The sequence below is a fragment of the Ciconia boyciana genome, chromosome 3, assembly GCF_034638445.1.
Source record: "Ciconia boyciana chromosome 3, ASM3463844v1, whole genome shotgun sequence".
In the NCBI taxonomy this organism is placed as follows: domain Eukaryota; kingdom Metazoa; phylum Chordata; class Aves; order Ciconiiformes; family Ciconiidae; genus Ciconia; species Ciconia boyciana.
Window position 1 is genome coordinate 98,267,252 of NC_132936.1, and position 23,320 is coordinate 98,290,571.

The following is a 23,320-nucleotide window of genomic DNA, read 5'->3' on the forward strand; positions in this document are numbered from 1 at the left end:
GATCTGCTGGGAAGAACGTGAAAGGTGCGTGAGGTCTCTTCCTTCTCTGGCCTGGCTGGCTTTTTACAGCTTTATCATAATCTCAATAAAACATGAATGAAACATCCAACCAAAACTATCTACTAAAAGATGTGCGGTTTTGTTGCCTGGTTTTAAAGAGAAATCTCTGAAATTCCTTACAAGTTAAATCCTCCAGAAGAAGCTGTTGTATTTCACTGCCATGGGAAAAGTTTTCCCCGTAAATCAACTCCCACTATTTAAGACACGGCATAATATTTCATTCTTTTAAAAATAAGTATGTAAAATAAGTATCTTTAATGGGATAGTATCAGTCCCTCTAATTCTCTTTTATAATTGCTTATGCATCAGGCAATGCTGCAATACAGCGAAATTTTCTGTTACTCTCCTCTAGCCTGCCGCTGAATGGCCCCAGTAATTCAGAGGTACATTGCTTTTAATAATGAGTCACTACCGTATTGTTGCTCCCCCCCAACAGCAGCAAAATCCTATTGATATCTCAATATTTTCATTCTGAAAGTATTAAGGGGGGGGGGGGGGGGGGGGAAGTCTGTTTTATTGCAGTTACATCAGAGGACATTTCTAGTTACAGCACACTTGCTGCTAAATTCTCAGAGAGGTCAGAAGAAGGTCAGTCACAAGTTTCACACTTGTAATCTTGCTTTCATCCACAGCTGCTAAGGCTGCTAGTTTATACGGTTGCTTCATCACATTGTTTAAAATAATAATCTTGCTTAGAACAAGTTTTAAAAAACCTTTGAAGGATGAAAAAAATAACCAAGATCTCAATCCTGTGAGTTTTTGCGTAAAATGCGAGCATACGTATAACCCCACTGATAACCCTACAGACCTCAGCGGTTGCTAGCATCTCTGAATTTCAGGAGACCAGTTTCATTAGACAGAAAAATTCATATTAAATTCAGGGATGATCTCATAAACCTAAAAAAACCCAAAACAAACACCAAACCCACAGTAGTACAGACAGGACTTTCTGGGGAACCAGGGAACAGGAGGACACTTCATGGGAAGGGATCTCTGGCTCACTCACATGCAGGGAAGATGGTTCCCACAATATGTAGACAGGGAGAAGTACTAGGTGGTATGAAACGCCATTGAGATCCCAGGGGAAATCAAGCAGGCAGAGACAAGGTGCATCTCCGTTTTTCCACTCAAGAGGGAAATGTGGGGAGTGGAGGACACAGGCCCCTTGCTTGACCCAAGATCTTCCCCTCCCCTTCATTTCGCCACTACAAGGAGCAGACAGATAACCAGCAAAGGTTGTTTGCTCTTCATTGAGCAAGGGGCTGCAACCCCATTTCAGAGCTGCAGATGCTCTGGATGCCTTAGCAATTCTTAGTTAATCTAGAGCATAAAGTACTTTCCAGCTAACCGATAATAGCATCCTGGGCCAAACCAACCATAAGACAGTCCTTGACTAAGGTCCGTAAGGCATGTCGTTTGAGCGGTTCTCTAAAAAATGAGAACAGAAATCCTGTGTACTCTTCAGTTTGTTAAAACCCAAGAAGCTAAGGCTTATGCCTCTGAGTTGCCTCACCTTCTGCCAGTGAACTAGAATTCCTCACTGAGCACGAAAAGGAAATACAGCAGGTATTTTATAGAGTACCTGCTGTACAGAGTACCATTTTGCCTAAATTGAGATTTGAAATGCATTAAGTGAGCCATTGAATCAGCTGTCTTGGTAACAGACTGTACTTTCTTCTAGTCCTTGCTTACCAGGTCCACACAGGAGGACTTTTGGAAGGACTGCTTGTTTTGTTCAAGAAGATAGAAACACCCAAGGAAAGGAAAAAATCAGTGGAGTTTACCTGTCATCACAGTAGGTAAATTTCATGTCCATGCTATGGCGACTCAGGAAGGTCTTGCTGTCCAGGGGGATATCGATGTTTGAAGGATGCTGAATAGGCTCACACATTATTATAAGGCAGGTGAGAAGAGGCTCTTTATACCCACACAGAGTGTGAGGAGGGCAAGTGTTATACACTTTAACTTGTCCAGTGCAGTGCAAAACCTGAAATAATGATTTTTTGAATGAGAAACAAACTTAGAATGTACTTCCTTTACATGCCAAAATGTCTTTTAAAATAAAAAACACTTATTATGGCTCAAATATGGTACCTTCCATGTGGCAGACTTGAGGTTAACAGTTCTGCCTCTGTTGGTAACAGTGCATTTCATCCTCATGAAGAAGTCACGCTCAGTTGACATCTCTTTGCTTTTCTTTCCAAAGCCTGGACCTGTATAAGGAAAACGGCAAATGAATTTTCTCAGTTTTGCTTCTTAATTTCTTCTACTTACAAACATGAAGGATTCAATAGAAATAACAGACTAATTCTCAGATAATTTACCTGCAGAGACCATCAAAGATGCATGGACCATTGAAGAGCAGTTTGTAGAGCTCAGACCTAAAACTTTAAGTGGAACTTAAATAGGACTTTGTACATTTAAACCTATGTTTTAGCTTGCAGCACATAAATCTTTGCAAAGCGTTATCAGTGAAAACATTATGCCTGTCTTAACTCAATGAAAGGAAAACACTAAACAAACAGTTCTTAGTGCTATCATATATAAGCAATATTTGGCAAAACAAAACAAATCTGCAAAGTATTGAATGAGAGTTAATGATTACTCTAGGAATGAAAATTCCCTTTACCATGACTAACAGATCTCTACTGCCAGCCAATTACTTCATTTGGTTATTTAAAAAGCACAGTGACTCTTTTCTATTTACATTATTACCATTTTTCAGACTCAGATTCTCTCGAATTTCTTCGTGGTCACACGGATGAGTGAAGTCAAAAATGCTGTGTCCAGTTAATTCCACCTGTGCAGAAGTGAGAACTATATTTAGCCAAATAAAAGCAACTAATAGTATTTACCTGTTTTTAAATACTGCCTATTCAGATGAAACTATTCATTAGAATTAAGTGCATCAACAGCAGGTTTGGGCTCATTTCCACGATTTTTCAGAGAATTAAGAGGAATCAAAGATGCCACATTTCACCATGGTCTAATCAGTGGTGTGCAGTGGGTCAGAGTTGGTTTAACTCGGTCTCCTTTATCAATAATTTGTGCTGTGTCCTGTATTTAACCTGTTTACCTTGACTCCACAACCACATCAAATTGGTGACTCGTGTCTTGGTGACTAAAGAGCACATACACCCAACCACAATCCTCTGAAGATGTGGGCTGTCTTTAACAACATCCCAGTCCAGGTGCGAGAGGATGCAGACTGGGAATCAGGAGAACAGCCTTCCCACCACAAAAGCTGCACCCACTTTTCTAGTCTCCCTAAACCATCTGCTCTGTTTGCTGAGATCCAGCGATGCTCACAGACACAAATCCTGTGACCCCTCCTTTTTTTATCCTATGCATAACTTCTCATTTTCTCCCCAGAACAAGTCCCTCTCTTTGGACTGACACGATGCAGTTACAGTCAGCACCACCAGTTATTTTCAATACAGAAGGAGAAAATACCCCAACCAACAAAGCAGAAAAGGGGGGACCCAAAAGAGCATCTCTCTCCCCTCTGTCCCATAGTCTAAAGCACAAGTTGAATAAATGTCCATTTTATTCTCCGTGGTAATACCTAGGAAGGCAAGTATGCAGTCACCAAAGACACTACAACTTTGACAGGGAGAAAGAAAAAACACCACACTGTTGTCTGGTGTTCAGGGTACCTGCCTGAGAAACAAGAAATTTTATTTCCAGTCTTTTTTGCAGTGACACGTAGCTGTTTTTCTGCATTTAGGCATAGGACTCATTTCTAGGAATTGTATTACAAAGACAGGAAAGTGTTAGGGAACAAGTTACCTGGGTAAGACCCATGTATTTGTTGACATTCTCTGACAAAAAGATCATGTCTCCATCCTGTGTCACCACGGCAATAAATCCCTCCAAAGCTTTCAGGTACAAGTTGTCCATCTGCTGGTCTGCCTCTAGTTCATTCTCGTTGTCAGCACATACTGAGAAAAAAAGAAAAAAAGCATCTAAAGTCTTCAGCACCCTAGCCAGCCTTTTTCAACGCAAGCGCACCCAGTGACAAGGCAACAAAATATTTTTCTGCTGTTAGAATTTCCTTTCCACAAACCCCTTCCGGTGGGGCCTTCCTTGAGAAGAAAGCTGTCTGCACCGTGTATGAAAGGGATGTCCTTATCACTAGAAAGATATTTTTCTAAACTTTTTGGCAAATGCAACAGACCCTCTATTCACCTTTAGCGTGTTTCTGCAAGATGTGTTTTCAGTATATAACACCTATATACCCAGACACTGAAGCGCATCTTCTTTGTGCACTTTCTTTTGGCCACGTGCAACGTTTATATCTCCGAACAGGCACAAAGTATAGGGCAAATCTTACAGAAGGTAAGTAAATTTGTGCATTCCTAACAAACATCTAAGAAAAGACATTTCAATCAGGTCAAGTTTTCCAAGAAGTTCAAATACTTTTCCTATGAAGCGTGCCTAAACAGATCTCTCCACTCAGTATGGAGAGGTCTGTTAACACTACCTTTAGTAGAAAAAGTAGAAAAAACACTTCCTTGAAGCCCTTTCAGGGGAATCTCTCTTTCGTCTCATAAACCTCAGTATTCCTGGGAAAAAACACAGATCCATCCCACCAATACCTGCTTTTTCATCTGCAGACATCAAAACTCCCTCCGTACCACTCCAGCAAACGCTGACAAGCTTCGTCACCCACCTACACTCCTCCTGTCCTGCAAGGAGGAGAGCCTCCGACCCCACTTCCATCCCTTATGCTTGCCTATGCAGATTCATGAACCCAGTGCATCTTAGCCATTTTTGGAGATGTGCCACTGTTGTGCTGAAATCTAAGGCCATGCTAGAATACTTATTAAAGCTTTTTTTTGTTTGTTTGTTTACTCATTTTCCTGTTGCTTTTTGGCTGTGCTGTAGAGACACCGATGGGACTCCAATGCCCTCGTTGTGCGTGCTCCACATTGCTCATCTCCTGTGATGGGAGGCAGTAAGTAGGCAAAGCCGCAGGCAGGGAGGGAGGGAGGGAGAGGGAGACACTGCTCCTCTGAATGCCAGTCACCCAAATGGCCACTCAGGACTCCTGCCTTCCCTTCTACACTTTTAAGCATGTTTCAGCTCCATGAACAAGAAGCCTGCACGAGGTGGTTTGTAGATGACCACTATAGCAAAATTTTTGTGCAGGAGCTGGCCCATTAATTTCTTGACATGTTTTACATGAAACTTCTAGGATTACTCTTTTACAAAACTATTTACAGGTATCGCATCTGGTCTGTGTACCTCAGACATGCTGTGGTGAGCTTATCTTTATGGGTTTGTCCATTAGCCTGCATATTTGCGATCAGTCATTGCAAATATGTGTAGTGGTAAGGCTCTGAATTTGGGGGGAAAAAGCAAGCAAGCAAGCAAACAAACAAAACCCCTTACTGTCTCAGAATAAAGAATAAGCAACTCCAACGATACACTGCTGAAGATACAAGGCCGTGGGTAAGTCCCATCTGGATCAAAGGTCCTCCACAGCCCGGGGCAGCAAGGATGACCTGAGAGGAGCTGCAGCGAGCTGCTCTGTGCCCCTCTCTGGTGGCACAAGAGTGCTCCAGGCTGGGCCCACCGTCGATTTTGCTGGCCAGAGGCTCCAGCCATAACTGTATCAGCCTTATTTGCAAGAACAGTGAGACTCTTGAACGAGTTGCTTGGAGAAGCTGCTGCTCTTTGTTGGTTTAATGTTGCAATTTTGGCATACAGTTTTTGTTGTCTCGTACACATTCTATTAGCACTTGGGAAAAGTATTTCAATGTTTGTTCTTTTCCTCCCTGAAACAGCACATTCATCACTTCCCTTCACGTTTCCTGTTGAAATACTCATTTTGGAAGAAGTCTAGAAGCAGGAATGGGGTATTGCTTTGTAAAACATTATTAGAAGTGGTTTGGCATTTTTTTGGATAGGGAAGAGGCTAAGCCAAACTAATGCAGTTTTAACTTTGAAGTATTAAGGAGTTACGATTAAAGAACAAGTCCGATCTATATAACTCCTGCAACTGCATCTGCTAGTGCCTAAGGATGGATAGCGATCAGATGCAGAGGGATGAGCATTTGCAATGCAGAGCCCACTAAGCCACTGTTTGGAACAGATGAGTGGTGACCAAAATGATGCTGGCTGCTGCTTCTGCATCCTCCTCCTCAACATCTCTCCCTGGCAGCAGCCCATTACCCATCGTGCAAACACAGGAATGAACAGACTCAGCCCCAGAGCCATTGGGAGCACTTAGTTTATCACCCTTTGCTTCTCAACGTGATCGTTTGGTAGCAGGAAGAGAAGACGCTCTCTGGAGATGGCCAGCACAGGCTGGGGATTTATCATTTTGTGTCCCTGCACTGCAGTTCTAACTACACACACAGGGGCCAGTTCCTCCTCAGCACAAAGCAACTGACTTCAGGAAATTACATCAGGGCTAGCATTTAAAATACAGAAAACACACAATAATATATTTTGAATAGTATGCACTTTGACCATAATGACATTTAGGGAAAGGGGAGGGGGAAAAAAAATAAAGGTAAGTGACCATCTGCTCCCAAGCTTGTTTCTGCTGTGTAAAGAATGTCAAGGGTCTTTTTTTACTTTTCCGGAAGCAAACAAATGGTTTATTCAGCAGGGATCATGGCTATAGCCCAAGACAATCAGCCAAGTGTGGGTTCAGAGAAAAAAAATGACTTTTCAGCTCTAACCCCAGACCCTCCTTTCCATTTTTTTTCCCAGCTCATTAAGTTTGCATTAACAAAACATGACCATTCAAAGGCAGGAAGGCTATTCAAAGCATTTGTATTCTTAAATGCCTCCAACAGTGAAAGACAAACACTTTACTTGTTTTATCAGATGATTAAGTTTGCTTTTCCATGTATATAAATTATATTACTTATGCAAACACAGAGAGGACATAGGATCTCTCACATCAGGGCTGCAGGTTCAAACCCTTAACGTCCTAGCTGAGCACAGCACTTAAAGATATAGACAGCTTTAAAGCATGCGGTTACAGGGTTTGTGGGATCAGAGTCCAACTTTTTTTATTAAAATTACCTTTGTCCAGCTGGAGGCATCTGTGATGTGGACTGGGACGAGGGAGGGAAGAGGGTTTGTGCTGCTGCACACCCCCTCTCACATAATGCAAAAGCACAACCAAGGTGTTTTGCAGACACCCTCCAGCTTCCCTGGTAACTCAACAAACCTCACTGCATCCTCTCCTTCCCCCTGCAGCAGCCCCAGCAGGCAAGGGGAGCTGGCAGATATGGGTTTCTTGTAGTACTTAATAAGGCATGCTCACGTTTCAGACAGAGCAGCTGTATCAAGGAAACTGTAGGCACTATCAGGCACGTAAAGGTAGGCGACAAGTACCTCCAAGGGCCACTGTGCTGCTGCTGCCCATCCATTCCTTGCCTGTCCCCCATGAGCATCCCCTGGCAGCTTGCCCAGGGAAGCCCAGGCACTGGGAGATGCACCAAAGGCGCTCACGTCTCCTGCTGTGTCCAGGTTCTTTTGTGGTGGTTGCAAACACACAGTCCCAGAAGGCGTCATCTGGGCTAAACCCCTGATGCATATTAGCTGCCTGAAGATCAATCCTTGGTCCACAGCAAAGAAATATGCTGGGCATCACTGTGGTGGCCCTAGCATGCCCTGTATCAGGTAACTTAGTATAATTATAGTAATATAAAGAATAAATAACAGTCCCTCATATGGCTACAGTTACAGCATTATAGCTTGTTCCCTTGCTCCTGTGGAAATCACTAGCTACTAATACACAGAGGATATACACACATTAGGAGATTGATACATCAGAAGCAATTTTGTTATTGCCACTAACAAAAATCAGTTTACTTTAGAAAGAATCCATTTTGCAGAAGAAAAACAAATAAAGCCATCGCTACCGCAAGGTGCTCCCAGAAATCCCTACTGTCTTTCACTTTAGCATAAGAAATTTCAGCTTCAGATGGAAAAAATTTGAGAAAGCGGGGACCAAATGGAAGTAGGAGGTTAGCAGGAGGAGGTGGGGGCAGAACTTGGTTTCCAGTAAGTTTGAGGTCACTTTATCCAGGTAATGGCACCCCATGTAGACTTGCCAGAATTTTCCAGGTCTTAAAGAAAGGTAACCATGGACTTAGTTTACCCTGATTTTTAGGTAGAGGTTTTGGCATCAGCATCACTTTTCAAAATAGCTGCTAACTAAATTTTGAAATAAGGATGCGTTTCTTATTTTTTCCTGCAACTTCTTCCATCTCTACTAATGGGAGTATCTCAGTTCAGGCACCATGACAGTATAGCAGGCAGACTGGACTGCAAATATGCCAGTTTAAATTAATAGCACATTCAGCAGAATGAAGTACTGTAATATTATTGTTCATATTATAGTTACATTTATGGATCCCAGCCAAGATTGTGCTCATGTAGCACTGAGAAGCCTACAAAGGAGGGAGAATCCCTGTCTAGCTGAGATCAAGAGATCTTGAAACACGTCAGAGAGCCACAGAAAAGTGCAGTGGCTTCCCTGGGGCGACTGCCCCAGTTGCTTAGGGACATGGTATAGTGGTGGTCTTGGTAGTGTTAGGTTTACGGTTGGACTTGATGATCTTAAAGGTCTTTTCCAACCTATACAGTTCTGTGACTGTCAGAGCTACAGCAGAACCAGGAACAGAGCAACTGTGTCCCATGGACCAGTTTGATGGGTCATCCACCGTTCATATTGCCCCAAGGCAGTATTTCTTGGTCTGCATCAAATTTTGATAACAGTATTTTTCAGTCCATGTCTCAGCCTTCATCAAATATCGATAAATATTTTTTAATCAGCTCTATTTTGAAAAATTTGCTAACTGCCAAAGCAGAATTTATTCATCAACAAGAAACTTTGAACTGTAATGGCAAATGCTTATTGCAGTGTTTATGATAACCTTTTATGCTAAAAATAGCTCTTGTAAACAAGCTTTGATTAATTCCCACTGTCAGGATGTGCACTGTTCCCAAGTTTAAGAACACTTTTTCCGTAGATGCTTGCTCATTTCCTTCAGTCCAACCTCTTGGAATGAGCCTGAAGGCTCAAAAATCAGGCTCTCCTTACAAGAAATAACCGCTCAGGTATAAACAACCTCCTAGCAAACAGCCTATACTCCTCTTAACACCTTTGATCTGACTCAAAGGGGCCTTTTCAGTCAGTTCAGAGGTAGAGAGTGATAAAAAGGGTTTTTACTGGAGGTCACATTGTCACCTCCACAGAATTTTCATGGCTTTGTCTTTAATCCTGGATCCTACAAGTACCAGAAAGTTGCTTGGATATTGTGCATAGACACCACGCTATAGCTGCACCTCCTGAGGAGGGCTGCAAAAACTGCCTGATGCTGGTAGGCAGAAGTTAGGGCAGATCTAACAGCAGCTCCATTCTGCATCAGAGAGAGCAGCTTTGAGACAGACTTTTCTCTTCCCAGTTTCTTGTCTTGCATCAAAGGAAAGCGACTAAAAGCTTTCAATTTAGATACATCAAGAAAAAGCTACTCTTAAACTTGAAGCTTCCTGAAGGGCTCTTATCTCCAAGCGCACAAGCAACTTTGATAAAGAAAACACTCATGTTAGCGTTGTTTTGATTGCAGAGTTTGTACCTAGCCAAATCATTCAGATGCTGCTCCCGGGAAGCTGCTTCGAGTCCTGCAGCCATCGGTGCTGAACAGTGGGACACAGCACCCCATCAGACCAGCCTTCCTGAGCTCTGTGGGACCTTCTGGTGCACCTTCCCAGAAAAAGGACGTCACTTCAAGCAGCTGAAGCACTCAGCACCCAGCTCCACTCCCATTCCTAGCAACACAGTTGGCACAAAACTATTTTTCCAATTTAATAAAAGCAAACAAGTAGACATGCTATTTTTAAAGCACTGTTTTATGCCACAATGGCCTGAGATTAGATGCAGCTTGTCCAGACATTCAAAAACAATGCCCACATCACTTCTCCCTACAGTTTGTCCTCTCCCTTAAAAGCCTAGCGAAAAGCTATTTTTTCCCTTCTGCTCCCTGCTGGCTTTCCGGCTCTGTTGTCTCCCTCCCTTGAAAAAACTTCACACTGGCTTCCTCGTGGCCTCCCTTCTCCCAAACAACTTCCCGTCTGCTTCCCTGTTCCCTCCCCATTTCTGCTGCTGTCTGCCTGCACAGGAGCAACTCCCATCCAGTTTCCTTTGCTGGATCTCTGCACAGAAAAGACACCCGGGTGACCACACAATTGGGATGGGATTAAAGAAAGCTCATAAAACTGTGTTTGCCTGATTAGCCTGACTAAACAGTCTCCAGCCCTGACGCACAGAAACTCACTGGTACCAAAGAGTTCTGGTTCCTGTAATGCCTTTAGCATCGGCATGGTCCAAACAAACACTTAACATTATTGCCATCACATGCCAATACTGCCCATACAGGCTTCCTAAAGTGGATTCTCTTCCTCATATTCAGACAAAAAGAGACTGTCTGAGGCAGCCTTAGCAATTATCACGATGTTAGCTGTTAACCAAGACAGCCATTCTTTAGCAAAAGACAGTTATTTCTCTTTAACCATCTATTAACCCGCCCAAAAGCATTAGGCTAATTTACTAGCTGTACTAGAGAATAACAGAGGACAAGTACTGCTATCAATTTTTCTGACTATACTAAAAGACTTAAGATCCTAAATCCAAAAGCTCCACTACTGATAAGCATCAAACAGTCTATTTTCAGCTGCAACTTTATGGGATCAAAACCTTTACTTGAAATGAACAAACATTGATTCTAAATTTATCCCAAACATCTGAATGCGATGATGGCAAAAACGTATCATGCCAACAGAATTAGGAGACATCTTGAAAAATATTTAAGACGATCATAATTAAATGATATTTCTACTTAGCATTCCAATTATACCATGTACTGTTCTGTGCGCAACATGGAAACAGTATCATAAAGCTATTGTTTCAGTTTGCTTCCTGTGATACTAATCTCAATCAGGCCGTCAGACGAACAGCCTGCATTTCTAAATGTTAAAGGCTTCCTCTCCAACATTCCCACACAGAATTGCCTACTGTGAAAATCAAAGGGAAACGTGTTACTAAGTAAAGCAGCAACTTTTATAAAGCAAAACCTGGTATTTTTTACCCTTTTGAACTCTGAGATATACAACCAGCTATTTCCTATTATGATAGGATACAAGGGCCAAGCTCGGGCCCCTCAACGCCTGCAGGAGACGTGCACCCGGCAATCCAGAAGCCGGGAGTTTTGGAGGCACGTAGCGGGAGAGCTCTCAATGAGGGCTCAGATTCGTGGGCTCTGCCATTCACCTGCTGGAAGAATGTGGGCATAGATTTCTCTAGGTCTTGGCCTCCGGACAGATAAATAATCATTATGCAGACACAGCTAGTAAAACAGCCTGAGTTACACAAGTGAAAAGCCCTATTCCAAGTCAGGGAATAATAGGAAGGGGCATGAGACACTCAATGCCAGCGGACTGAGGCTGGCAATTTGCCTACAGCCATCTCTGAAATCCCATCTGGAGCATCAGCTTGCAGAAAGATGAGGATGCAGCCCTGGGAAGGCCCTTGCTCTCTCAGCTCCCAGCAAAACGGCCATGAAACAAAGAGATGCATTCGTGTACGAGAATCGTGTCCACAAACAGTAATATAAAACAAAATCTGGTGTTCCAATAGCTTTTGATAGAATAAATAATAAATAACAAAAACGCTCATCAAGTGGTACTTTTTTCTTTACTACCTTTCGAAGCATTTTTCAAGCTGCACTGCAAGCTTATTTTAGTGACATTGTATGTATATATATAAATGCAGTAAATGTTATTTTAATGTCCTAGTTAATGACAAAACAAATACTCCCACTTAACTCCAGTTTACACTGTCTAGCCCAAATAATCAAAACTATTTCCATGAAGACCAACATAAAGCAAAGGGGGGGTCTGGGGGCGGCGTTTGCTTCTCATGCACACTGCAGTTCTCCACCTCCCCATTTCCCAGTTCACCTGTCAGAGACAACACAGTAACCCCCACACTCCCCAACATTCGAATCAGGCTCCTCAAATGCAACACAGAATTAACGGCCAAATTCCAGTCTGCTAAACACGTGTGTGAAACGGGGGCAGCTTTGCTTGGGGCTCAGAAAGGGTTTAGAGCAAAAGCGAGGTCAGAGCGTGGACAGGCATCACGCAAGCCCAGTGTCCATTTGTTCCACACTCTTGTTGAAGTGGGATGAGCAGCAAACTTCTTCATCCGAGAGCCAAAAGCTGTATCGAAAACCTATCGCTTTGAATTAAATCAGACAGCCTTCTGGTGAAAGCCAGTGTCCTTATGCAGACTAACATTATTCAGAAGCCCACTGTCAAAGACTTTTCAAAGCCCATATCAAAATTCTGCTTTTACAGAAACAAATCAGAAAAACAGCACCCGTCAAATATTAGCTGTGTTAAGCAGCTATTGTATGGCAATGGTGTTAATCAGTCCTGAAAGGCAGTATTTTTTCAACAAAGCTCACCTGCCAGAAATGCTTATATTCAATTTTACAGCCCTGTCTCCTGAGAGCAAGAAACAGTTCTCAACCCGATAGAGATTTACTTTGGCCAGAGCAGTACTCTACACTTGTGAATCTCAGGAGCCTCAGCAAGTGTCAACTGTCAGGCAATTGCATGAGGAAGAAATAATACTCTGAAGTCATTACTCTGATAACGATAATGAAAAGTTCTCTCTCTGATGCCACTTTATTCCAACACCTGATAAAATTTTATCTTTCAAATATTCAGGGCTTAAATTTTCAGCCTTTTTGTTTACTTTGGCTAATTTAAATGTTAGCTATACTCAGAAGAATATAAGTAGCAGACAAGGCCTTTACAAGCAAGCAGTGGTTTTCTGGCTTGAGTTCTTTCATTTCAGTATATTCTCATTGTCAGAAAATAATACCCAGCTCTTCCAGAAAATCAGTCCCTTTAAAGTACCTCAAGTTCAGTTCCTCAGAACAGAAGCACTAAAGATTTTAAAACCTTTATCTACATCTCCAGTGTCTAAAGATGCAGCAATGGACAAATCTGCATTTGACTAACAACACACATTTTAATGAGAGGACTTACTCCAAGTCAATATTTAGACTGGGGAAGTGCATCAGATTTAAGGCTAAGCAAATAACTAACATAGAGAAAGCCTGAAATATTAAATCACAACCTGTCACTACTGAAACGTTTCACTTCCAGATTCTTTTCTAACTGCTGGGTCCTGGTGGTACTTCAAGAAAATGTAAATCAGCTACATGAATCACATTGTTTTTCAAACACTGTCACAGAAAAATCATATCCGTATTTATGAATATTATATACATATATTGAGTTATCTTCACTATCAAATTATATGAGCCTAAGCATTAACACTACATAAGCACTAAATATATGTTTTATCTGTAGATTTTTTCCGCACCAAGAAATGTACATGTATTTGAAAATTTCACTTGAAACTTAGCAGTTTCCAGGTAAGCAAATGTATTTTTCTGATGATGACACCATCAAAATATTTCGTGTCAAGTTTCACAGACACATGCATTATTTATATTATCTGTTACAGCCCTTCAGAAGTTTGCTTTTCCTATGCTGTGCCAGTGTCTAGGTTCACGCCACATAAATATTTGAAAAACTGAAGCTGTGTTTTTGTGAGAAAGTTACTAACAAATTGGCTTGGTGTATGGCATGTTTAAGAACATTTAGCTATTTATGCAACTTCTTCAAGTATTAATTACATGACGAAATCAGAGATGATTTGCAAACACTGTTCAGCAAATAAACTTTTCACAGAAGTAAACATTACAACCACATTCTATAAGCTAAGATGAAAATACCCACATCTTATACAATAGTCTTATAGCAGAACCCAAAAAAGCTAAAAAAATTACAAAGCACAGAGAAGCAAAATTGAATTTGTCATATTTTTCAGACTAACCAACAAGAAACCAACAGCATACTCTTCCACAAAATGAGATACTTCCTAATAACATTTATTAAAGTAATTGTTATGGTATGACTCAACTTTTCTAAAGAGAGGAAGTGCAATCGTGACCTTATTGGGAGTTTTGCCATTAATGAAGGAAAAGACAAAATTATGGGTTTACCTCTCGCAAACAATGCAGGCATTGTTTTGTTAACGTATTCTGGACACTTATAGGTCACCGTGTGAAAGTTTCCCCAGAAACATCAGTTGTTTTCATTGATCTCACAGGCTACTCAAACCACAGATTTCCATCAAAGTGATTATTCAAATATAGGTGCAAAATAAGAACATTGTTAATTTTATCAGTTTTCATAGGCTATGAAAATGATGCTGGTTCACATTTCCTACTAGTCCAACATGAGCAAGATTTGATTACATAGAATCCATTCATGTCAAGTATTTAAAAGTTGTTTGCTTTAGCTATCTTAGTCTACCTTGTCATAAACAACCTACCTACTACTCATTACCAGTGTATAGCACAATCAGTCTTTTTAAACAAAGTATTGGACCTTCAGAACTTCCCAGCTGCCTTTTGAATGCACTGGCACAAACATGCTTGCCATGCCAAATCAAAATTTACTTGTTTTAGCATGGAAGCTTAAGATGTATGTCTGAATTCTGATTAAACTCTTAAAAGTTTGAAATCTTGTAACTGAGCTTAATAAACCACATTCAAGAGTTCCGAGAGTTGTTTTTTTAGAGAGGCAAAACTGCACCAATCGTTATTTTGGTAATGAAGACCTTATATGACTAATATCACTCAGCTATTTCTATCCCAATTGAAAGAGACATGATTCTGATCAAAAAACCCCACCAACCTATCTTTAAATCTAGTTGTATTCTCACAACACAAGTAGTTGTGTCCTGTTCTCACTTTAGGACCCAGTACTCGGAGAAGAACATGCACAATCTTACCAAGCTGCCATCAACTAGCACTGACAACTTCTTTTAGCCAGATCTTACCTGAAGACAGAAGCTTGTGAGTGCGTAGGAAACTGATTGCCAGGCGCATTATGGATGCCTTGTCCAGGTGGGAACTGATGTTGTGGGGCAGGGGCAGCTCATGTGCCAGTTCATAGAAAACTTCAGTTTCTTTGCTTCTCCTGCATCTCGCTGCATCTCTCGATTTCTCCTTCCTCCGTTCTGAACTGCTCCTGGTAGGTAAAGGAGAGAAAGGAAAAATAATTTCTTGATATGCAATTCACAACTTGAAAGAGGTATTTACAAGAGTAAATCTCAGCAATAAATCCATTCTGTCAACTGGTTTAAATCAACTGACCAGACATTAACATCTATTTGTTCTTTTTAAAATGGGAATTAGGAGAGGACTGCCACAAATGGAAAGGGCTCTGATTCTACAGGAGTCAGCCTTTGGACCCCCTGCATCCCTGTTGAGTGTAACAGGATCAAGACCTGCCTTAGGTGAGAGATTCAAAATGAAATAGCAAACTATTATTCCTGGGATTCAGGAAATGTTAATAATAAAAATTTCACTTGTTCAGTCTAAATTAATTTACTTGAAAAATACTCTGGGGTGAGATGACAATCCATTTTAAAGCTGGAACAATTACACTGCATGTGGCTGTGTCGTAGATATAATGACTTGCAATGGCTGTTCACCACATTAAAATAAAAGTAATAATAGGGCATCAAACTGTGTTTGTATATACAACTGTCTCAGCTCTTAACCCAACACTACTCTGGAAAACCACCTTTGCTTTGACCATAAAGGATACAAAATGGGAAAGAAAATACTGTTGCGTGCAAGAAACCCCTCCTTTGTAGAAGTTATTCTAATTAAATCACCATTTCTCCATTGTCTATGAAAACAGATTCCTCCTTGAGTAAAATAACATGACCAATAGGGCCACAGCCTCCTTCGAACTCTGCAGAGAACAGAAGAGCAGGAAATAACAAAGGGGAAGACATTTTATGAAGCAAGTGTGCAAAATTAAGCCACCGAGGGACATAAAGCTAAATTTAACACGGGAGAAACACAAGGGCTGTTTTTATAATGGACCTGGGACAGGACAGTTTAAGAGGGAACTTCACTGACTCTAAGGTTCTTTTAAAAAGTACAGTTCTTATTTCAGAACAGGAAGAACCCAAATCCATTCAAAACCATCGGCTATTTCAACCCCATGTAGCTCTGCTGATACTACAAGTTTCCTTCACTTGCATGAGTTGAGGTTTTTGCACCTTAGTCACGCCAACACAGAATATATTTTTTTTTCAGGCAGACTCCTGTAACACTGTACCAGTGCAAACGGCACAGCTTGGATGAGCGCAGAACAGGGTGTGGAGAAGATCAGCCCCACCGTTTTTGCTGTTGTGGCTGCACACTCATTCCTAGAATCACCCGTGGCAGCTCTCCATTTGCAAGGCCGCCTAAAAATGAAGCATCTTATAAACCGGCTTTTTCCAACATCAGTATAAAATAATGAGCCCATAAGCTCAAAATGGATCAACCAAAAAAAAAATCCTATCAAAACAGGATATTTCAATAAATATATTATCTTGTGTGGAAGATGATGAGGAAAACAAATATTAACTGCATCACTTAATCTAGAAACTGCTCCAATCATAGCTGGTCTCATATAAAACTGCATGAAATAGAAAAAGAGTATTAATATACAGTAATATATTCTAAAGAAGACAATCATTTCTAGAAGAGCTAGACTGCCTACAAAAGCTTCTAGCATGGAAACTGCAGGTGGCTTCATAAATTACAAAGAAGGAAAAATAGCCAGGGTGCATGTTAAATGCTAAGAGTAAAGTTACAGTAAGGTGTTTGCTGGGGCCCAGGCAAGGCTGGGCATTCAACATCATCATCCAAAGCAGAAATGCATTCACAACACATCAGTAGGGCCCTTGTGCTGCAAAACATGTGAAGCTGGGCATACGCTTACTGATCAGATAGGTGCTCACCAGTGGGTGTGCTAACAGGGCAAGCGGCCTCATAAATGCTTACGGTATCTTCTCAAGATCCGTGATCAGCCCTCAGCAAACTTCTTTCACAATTATTTTGCCCGAGGTGAATATTTTCTAACATGGCATCTGTTACAGAAGGTATGCACGGGATGAGACCTACACACATTTCAGTACATAACGGCAGGATCCAACTTCGGTAATGACTTCAGGGGCATTGCTGGAGCAAGCGCTGACCCACCCAAGTTTGAATCTAAAGGGATCAGATATTCACAAGGTGACACTAACGCCTTACTTTTATCCTTGCCAAGTAGGAGTCATACTACATCCATGTAAAAAACCAGTCCCTTCGTACAGCTGTCTGAGAAGGTACAACAGAAAATGCCCTGTGTCCTCCTGGGGCAGGTGCTAGGAACAGGAGAGCCATGTGAACTACTTACACCAATGTTTCTTTCAGAGATACGTCTTGCTCACTAAAGAAAAATGCGTCTACACTGTGCCTATAAAGATGCCAGACTGGGAACAAGCCTTCTCAGTTTCTAATTCTACCAACGAAATAAAAGAGTAGAAATAAAACAAAACCAAACAGAACAAAAACTACACGGCAATATTTGCGAGAATTTCCAATTGCAGCTTAGAAAATTTAACTTGAACCGTAAATGTTCGAGCTCTGCTCCCACAATTTTAACTTGAGAACTAACTTGGGCAAAGCAAGATCCAATCCCTCCTCGTTTAAGTACAAAACTTTGGGAACCAAGGCCAAAGCTGTGTCGCAATTCACGCAGTAAAAACGGGTTGTATAAGACAGGGTCTCTCATGACGCCACTCCAGCCACAAAGAAAAATATTTAGTTTTGCTAACCTCTGTAAATGTAATTTTGAAGTGTGGCTAATGAGACAAGCTGGTTTCATTAACCATGGGTTGCTCAATGTTCCTAATAACTAATGCTATGAGCAGAGAATCACTTTTTTTCTCTGTGCAGCAGATGCTTTCCCTCAACACTGCTTCTGACTGTTGCGCTCGGTTTCTCTGCAGAGAGACATCATCGTTCATGACACACAACAGGAGAGCTTTCTCACATCAGAGAAGAAGGGGAGCAATCAGCCTGCCTGCTTGCTTTCAAAAGACTTTCTTGCTCACCCATTATAATTTTAATTAAACAAACAATTTGCTTGTTAAGCATTTCCCCCTGTGGCTTCCTGCACCTCAGTTTTCTTCCCTCACTGTCCTGGTTTCAGCTGGGATAGAGTTAATTTTCTTCCGAGTAGCTGGTATAGTGCTGTGTTTTGGATTTAGGATGAGAATACTGTTGATAACACACTGATGTTTTAGCTGTTGCTGAGCAGTGCTTACACTAAGTCAAGGACTTTTCAGCTCCTCACACTGCCCTGCCAGAGAGGAGGCCAGAGGTGCTCAAGAAGCTGGGAGGGGACACAGCTGGGGACAGCTGACCCCAACTGGCCAAAGGGCTATTCCACACCATATGGCGTCATGCTGAACAAAAAACTGGGGAGGTTGGCTGGGGGGGGCAGGGCTGCTGCTCGGGAACTGGCTGGGCATCTGTCAGCGGGTGGTGAGCATTTGCATTGTGCATCACTTGTTTTGTATATTCTTTTATCATTATTTCCCCTTCTTTTTCTGTCCTATTAAAGTGTCTTTATCTCAACCCACGACTTTTACCTTTTTTCCCATTCTCTCCCCTGTCCCACTGTGGGGGGAGTGAGGGAAGGGCTGCGTGGTGTTTAGCTGCCTGCCGGGTGAAACCAGCACACCCTCATGTTCATTGTTATTGTAGCCAGCTAGCCAGCCCAGCACAAGCCCACAGAGGCCCAAAACACCCCGACACCACTTGCCCCACACAGCTTCCCCCCCCCGGGACACCCATGTCAAAGATGGTCATTCTGTGCTTACTTGTCCTTGTTGCAAAAGCCTCCAAAAATCGCAGCTGAGTGACGGAATTCTGCAAAAGGCGGTATTTTCACGGTTTTCATTCACAGGCGGCAGGCCATTAACTCTCTCTGCAGTTACCCCCATTTTATACATGGGATTAGTATTTTAGCCCGGGCAAGGCCGGACTACCCGCAGCTAGAGAGTGAAAACGTAACTACTCAACAACCTGCCTGTTTGAAGGCCAGGAAGAAAGGCTGACACCGAATCCTCTTCACACATCATCAGGGCCCCAGAGAAAAGGGCCCAGGCCCTAGCTCATTTATGAATCATTCCCTCCCAGCACATAAACCACCCACTTATGTGGCAAAAAAAGAGCACACGTGTGCGTCACTGCTTGGAGAAAGTGATGCAAGCAGAAGCAGAAACCCCACTCACCCAAACCCGTGTCAGATTTTTTAAGAATGCCGAGGGAGAGAGAGGAGAAAGCCGCCACAAATCAACCCGCCCGTACGCTGGTGCGAGGCCTGGAGGTGCTGCCGGGAAGCCTCCTGGGAGCTCCCCAGCGCTCGCTCCTGCAGGAGTCCCAGGATCTGGCAGGATCAGGCCCCGCTTGGCCACAGCCCCCCCCTCACATTGCAATCGCAGCCTGACCGTTCCCAATAAAATGACAGGAAAGGAATGGAGAAGCTCAAATCTCTGCTGCAAACAGGGTGACCGAGCTCAGGAGTGGGGCCTGGGGACTCCACTCAGGACTTGGCTACGCCGAGAGCGGTCAGGAGGCTCGAGGAGAAGGAAAAGGCAGGCACCGCTTCCCAGCAAGGACTCTCCCAGGGCTGCCGGACGACGCTGCGGGGCCGCAGCGCTTACACGCACGCAAGCCGACGGGAATGAAGAGTTAAGGCAGCACAGGCAGTTCCCCACCACAGAACACAAGCATGGCACTGTACCCCCAGGACAGCTGTTTACACCATTTCCCACTCCCTCCTAGCCATGTTTAGTTTGCGCTCTGAAAATAGAATTTATGGGCCGACGCACGTGAGCAAAGATGACAAACAACTAGCGCGTATTTGCCCTTTCAGGTGAAGCTCCCGAACTTTCAGGAGCAAAAGCTCTCTGCATTTCTCCCAATAACCCAAACAACAAACTGGTCCCAGGGGTACACCCACGTACGGGAACAGGGCATGCGATCCCACCCGCTGGAAGCATCCAAAGGGGTGCTTCCCTTTGGCATTCTTTGGCATTCTTTGGCAATCTTTGGCATTCCAAAGTAGGAATGCCCCGTGTGGATCCCGGGAGCCAGATTCCTATCCCCTTGCTCATCTCTGACAGTCCCTTGTGACACAGCTTCACTGAAATCATCGGGAATGCCTGCAGACGAAGGTCTTGTTCGCTCGGGGTGAAGATCGTAATCTGGCTTTCCAAAGCCTCTCTTACGGCAGGACTGGAAACTCCAGGCACGGCAACTTATTGGCAAAACCTAAAGCCCTCCGTAACCGCTCCGGCTTAAATAACCTCGCAAAACTATCATGTCAGCTTAGGGACTGTCTTCCCAGCGCTCGCTGCTGCAACAGCTCTGGACTCTGGCAGCCAGGAGAAACGCTGGGGCAGCCATCCGGGGCCGGGGGCTGCGCTGCTGCCACTGCCCTGCCCGGGCAACCGCAGAAAGTACCTGTGACCCAGACGCAGCAGGGACTAGCCCAAAAACACGGGGGCAAACAGAGCATCCCCTGCATGGGAGCTTATGTGTAGGCGTGCAGTGTCACTCACTGGTCTGAAGTAGGGTTAGGCACCCACGCAACCCTCCTTGGCTCAGCAGAGAGGGACCGACCTGACATTTCGGTACTGTTTCCATTGGCTGTGACCATACTCCCTCTCTGCAGTCTCAATCCCAACTAGTACTGCATCTCCACCAGTAATCCCTGCCCACCACCTCCACCCATACATCTCCCTGGTCCTTCCCGCACGCAGTTACCCCCTCAAAGCCCTTGGTACCCACTCAGCTGACGACGGTGCCAGGTGGTCGGCTTCAGCGATCCTCCCTTCTGTCAAGGACATCGGTGGCCTCCTTTAAGATGACAGAGGGGACTTGCCAAGATAGCAATCTTCTGCCCAGGGTTTCGCTGCTCACAACAAGTCCGTGTGGGTTGATAGGTTGGTTGTGTACACACACGCTTGCTTGTTTAAGACTAGGCAGCACAGTAATTGCACTGAATTACACTCCCACCTTGTAGGTCCAGATCACAGAAGCTTTTAGAGAAATTGTAATCCGCACCTTGCATAAAAATATCCTATATGTAACCTGGTAGCCTTCACTCGTACATACATACTGCGTGACACATCGGTATGACGCTTTGAAATACGTAGTTCAGATTGACTCGCTTGAGTTTACTTCATGATTTTGGTGACCCTTGGACTTTGCTTCAAACTGCCATGTATGCAAGCTAGTAAAACAACAAGCATATTACTTTATATCCAATGGCTGGTTATTAAATGTTTCTAGCTCCAGCACTTTAAAGGTCAAGAATCCACAGTTAATTAAGCTGTCACATGAAATTTCTGTAGTAAATGCTCAATTTCGAATGGTTTAGAGTTAAAGCTTCAAATGCTAACTTGCAGAACAAGAAAAATACATTCTAAGGATGCAAAGGTAAGAAAATATTTTACAGTGCAGATAAATGAAAAAAATGATCAGATGCTTAGCATAAAGATTTTCTAATTCAAACTAGTAAAAACTCAGTAAAAATATTTTAACAGGCAGTACTATCTTAGATAACAAAAAAGATTTATTTCCAACTAGCAAATCCATTTTTTTCTGTGTGTTTATACTTTGCTTTACCTTCTGCTCGGCAAATCCCTAGATGAGTTGAACCAGAATAATATCTAAAAAGGAGTTGGCTGGCTGTGAGGCACTCCATAGCTATCTCAGAACCACACTGCTTGACGGCCCCAGAGGTGGGCTTGCACAGACACCAAGCAGCCAGCAGTCATGCTTACTTAGCCTTAAAATTCCTTTAAAAAGTATTTGTAACCATTCTACCTGACAAGCCGTTTATTCTGGATGGCATGCTGTGCTTTTGAAAGCCCCCTCCATTAAAGCAATAAAAGTGACCATCAGTAAATAAAAAAGTGCTACAAACAGCAATTTACTCTTTCACCAGGAACTCTGGGCTAAACTATGAAAGCTGTGAATGAAGCCCATACACAGTGCCATACAGATCCCTCCTTATACCTCTTTCCAGTGAAAATAATTATTTCTAAAGTCCAAGAAGACACCAGATGCCCAGGTTCAGCACACCAGCAAGAGTGATGGGAAGGGGAAGGATGCAGAGTTATTCTTGGATGGAGGGGAAAAAAATGGCTTGAAAGCATGTGGAGTGCTTGTGGCAGGCAAGTGCTAAAGCAGTGTTGCTGCACATTGGGATATGGTACCCAGTACATAGACAAAACAAATACAAACAACGCCAAAATGGGGAATTCATTAATAGAGGAAATGAGAGTTCGAAGGTAACAAGAAAAGCTACTAACAGAAAGGGCTATTACAAAAATAAGGAAATGAAATACCTTCCACCCTTCCTTTAAAGCTGCCCTAACTTACAGTAACTCACCACCAACTCCTTGGTTTGACTGGGGGATTTCTTGTGTTTCTATGCATACCCACTAAATAACAAATCACTGTTAGTTCAGGAAAGCTTGCCACCTACTGCCATACCAATATGTGATGCAATCCTTTCCTCCAAGTTTAAAACCAACAGCTAGACGAGAGTCAGGAAAATAAGAAATATGAGTGTCTCAGGGACAGACGAGGGAAGAGTTCGTGTTAAGGGCGAGGAACTCATTTCCATTCTCATTAAGCCTTTTCAAAGGATGCTTGGCACAAGGATAGCGGACTTGGCTAGTACGATTAAAGAGACCCGGTCTAAGCGAATACCAAACTTTTGGTGTCTGTGAGCATATTTATGATTCACTAAGTCCATGTCACACTGGGACCACACAGCCAGGAATATGTTTTCTTGAACTGGGAACACATCAGCTCTTTAGGATAAATTCCATATGAACTTTAAAACCACGTGTAAGACTCTAACTTCTCCAATGTCTGAAGCTCTGATGGTACCTTTAGTCTTAATTATTAAGCTGTACCAAATTTGTATTTTATTTATTTTCATTAACACTCCTGGCATTTATTTCTGAAAAAAAGGTGGTGCTGAGACAAAAAAGCATTACTTCTATATAGTTTTAAAATGCTTATACCCCTAGCATCTTCTTTTCTGCCACTAGCTGCATTTAATGCAGCTACTAAAAGAAAAACACTTTGTACCTGCAATTTAAAGTATCATTGTGAATACTGAAGTTGTCACAGCAACTAAATAGTACTTTGGGAGTTCAATGTTGAAAACCTTACTGAGGCTGCAAGAGCACTTATATATTTTTAAAGCATTTAGGTTCACAGTATGTCAC

The 23,320-nt window shown here is 42.7% G+C and overlaps 1 protein-coding gene across 2 annotated transcripts in view; it reads right to left on the reverse strand.

Moving 5' to 3' along the window:
* EPAS1 (endothelial PAS domain protein 1) overlaps nucleotides 1-23,320 on the reverse strand; it is an 80,603-nt gene that overhangs the window by 20,420 nt on the left and 36,863 nt on the right. Inside the window, exons 2-7 of one of the 2 annotated variants that reach the window (XM_072856759.1) lie at nucleotides 15,011-15,201; nucleotides 3,850-4,001; nucleotides 2,776-2,860; nucleotides 2,385-2,447; nucleotides 2,155-2,273; nucleotides 1,845-2,047 (exon numbers count right to left, since the gene is read on the reverse strand). In XM_072856759.1, coding sequence (XP_072712860.1) covers nucleotides 1,845-2,047; nucleotides 2,155-2,273; nucleotides 2,385-2,447; nucleotides 2,776-2,860; nucleotides 3,850-4,001; nucleotides 15,011-15,201 — 813 coding nt within the window. The remainder of the gene's footprint in view (nucleotides 1-1,844; nucleotides 2,048-2,154; nucleotides 2,274-2,384; nucleotides 2,448-2,775; nucleotides 2,861-3,849; nucleotides 4,002-15,010; nucleotides 15,202-23,320) is intronic. The other variant, XM_072856760.1, reaches the window with a different exon arrangement.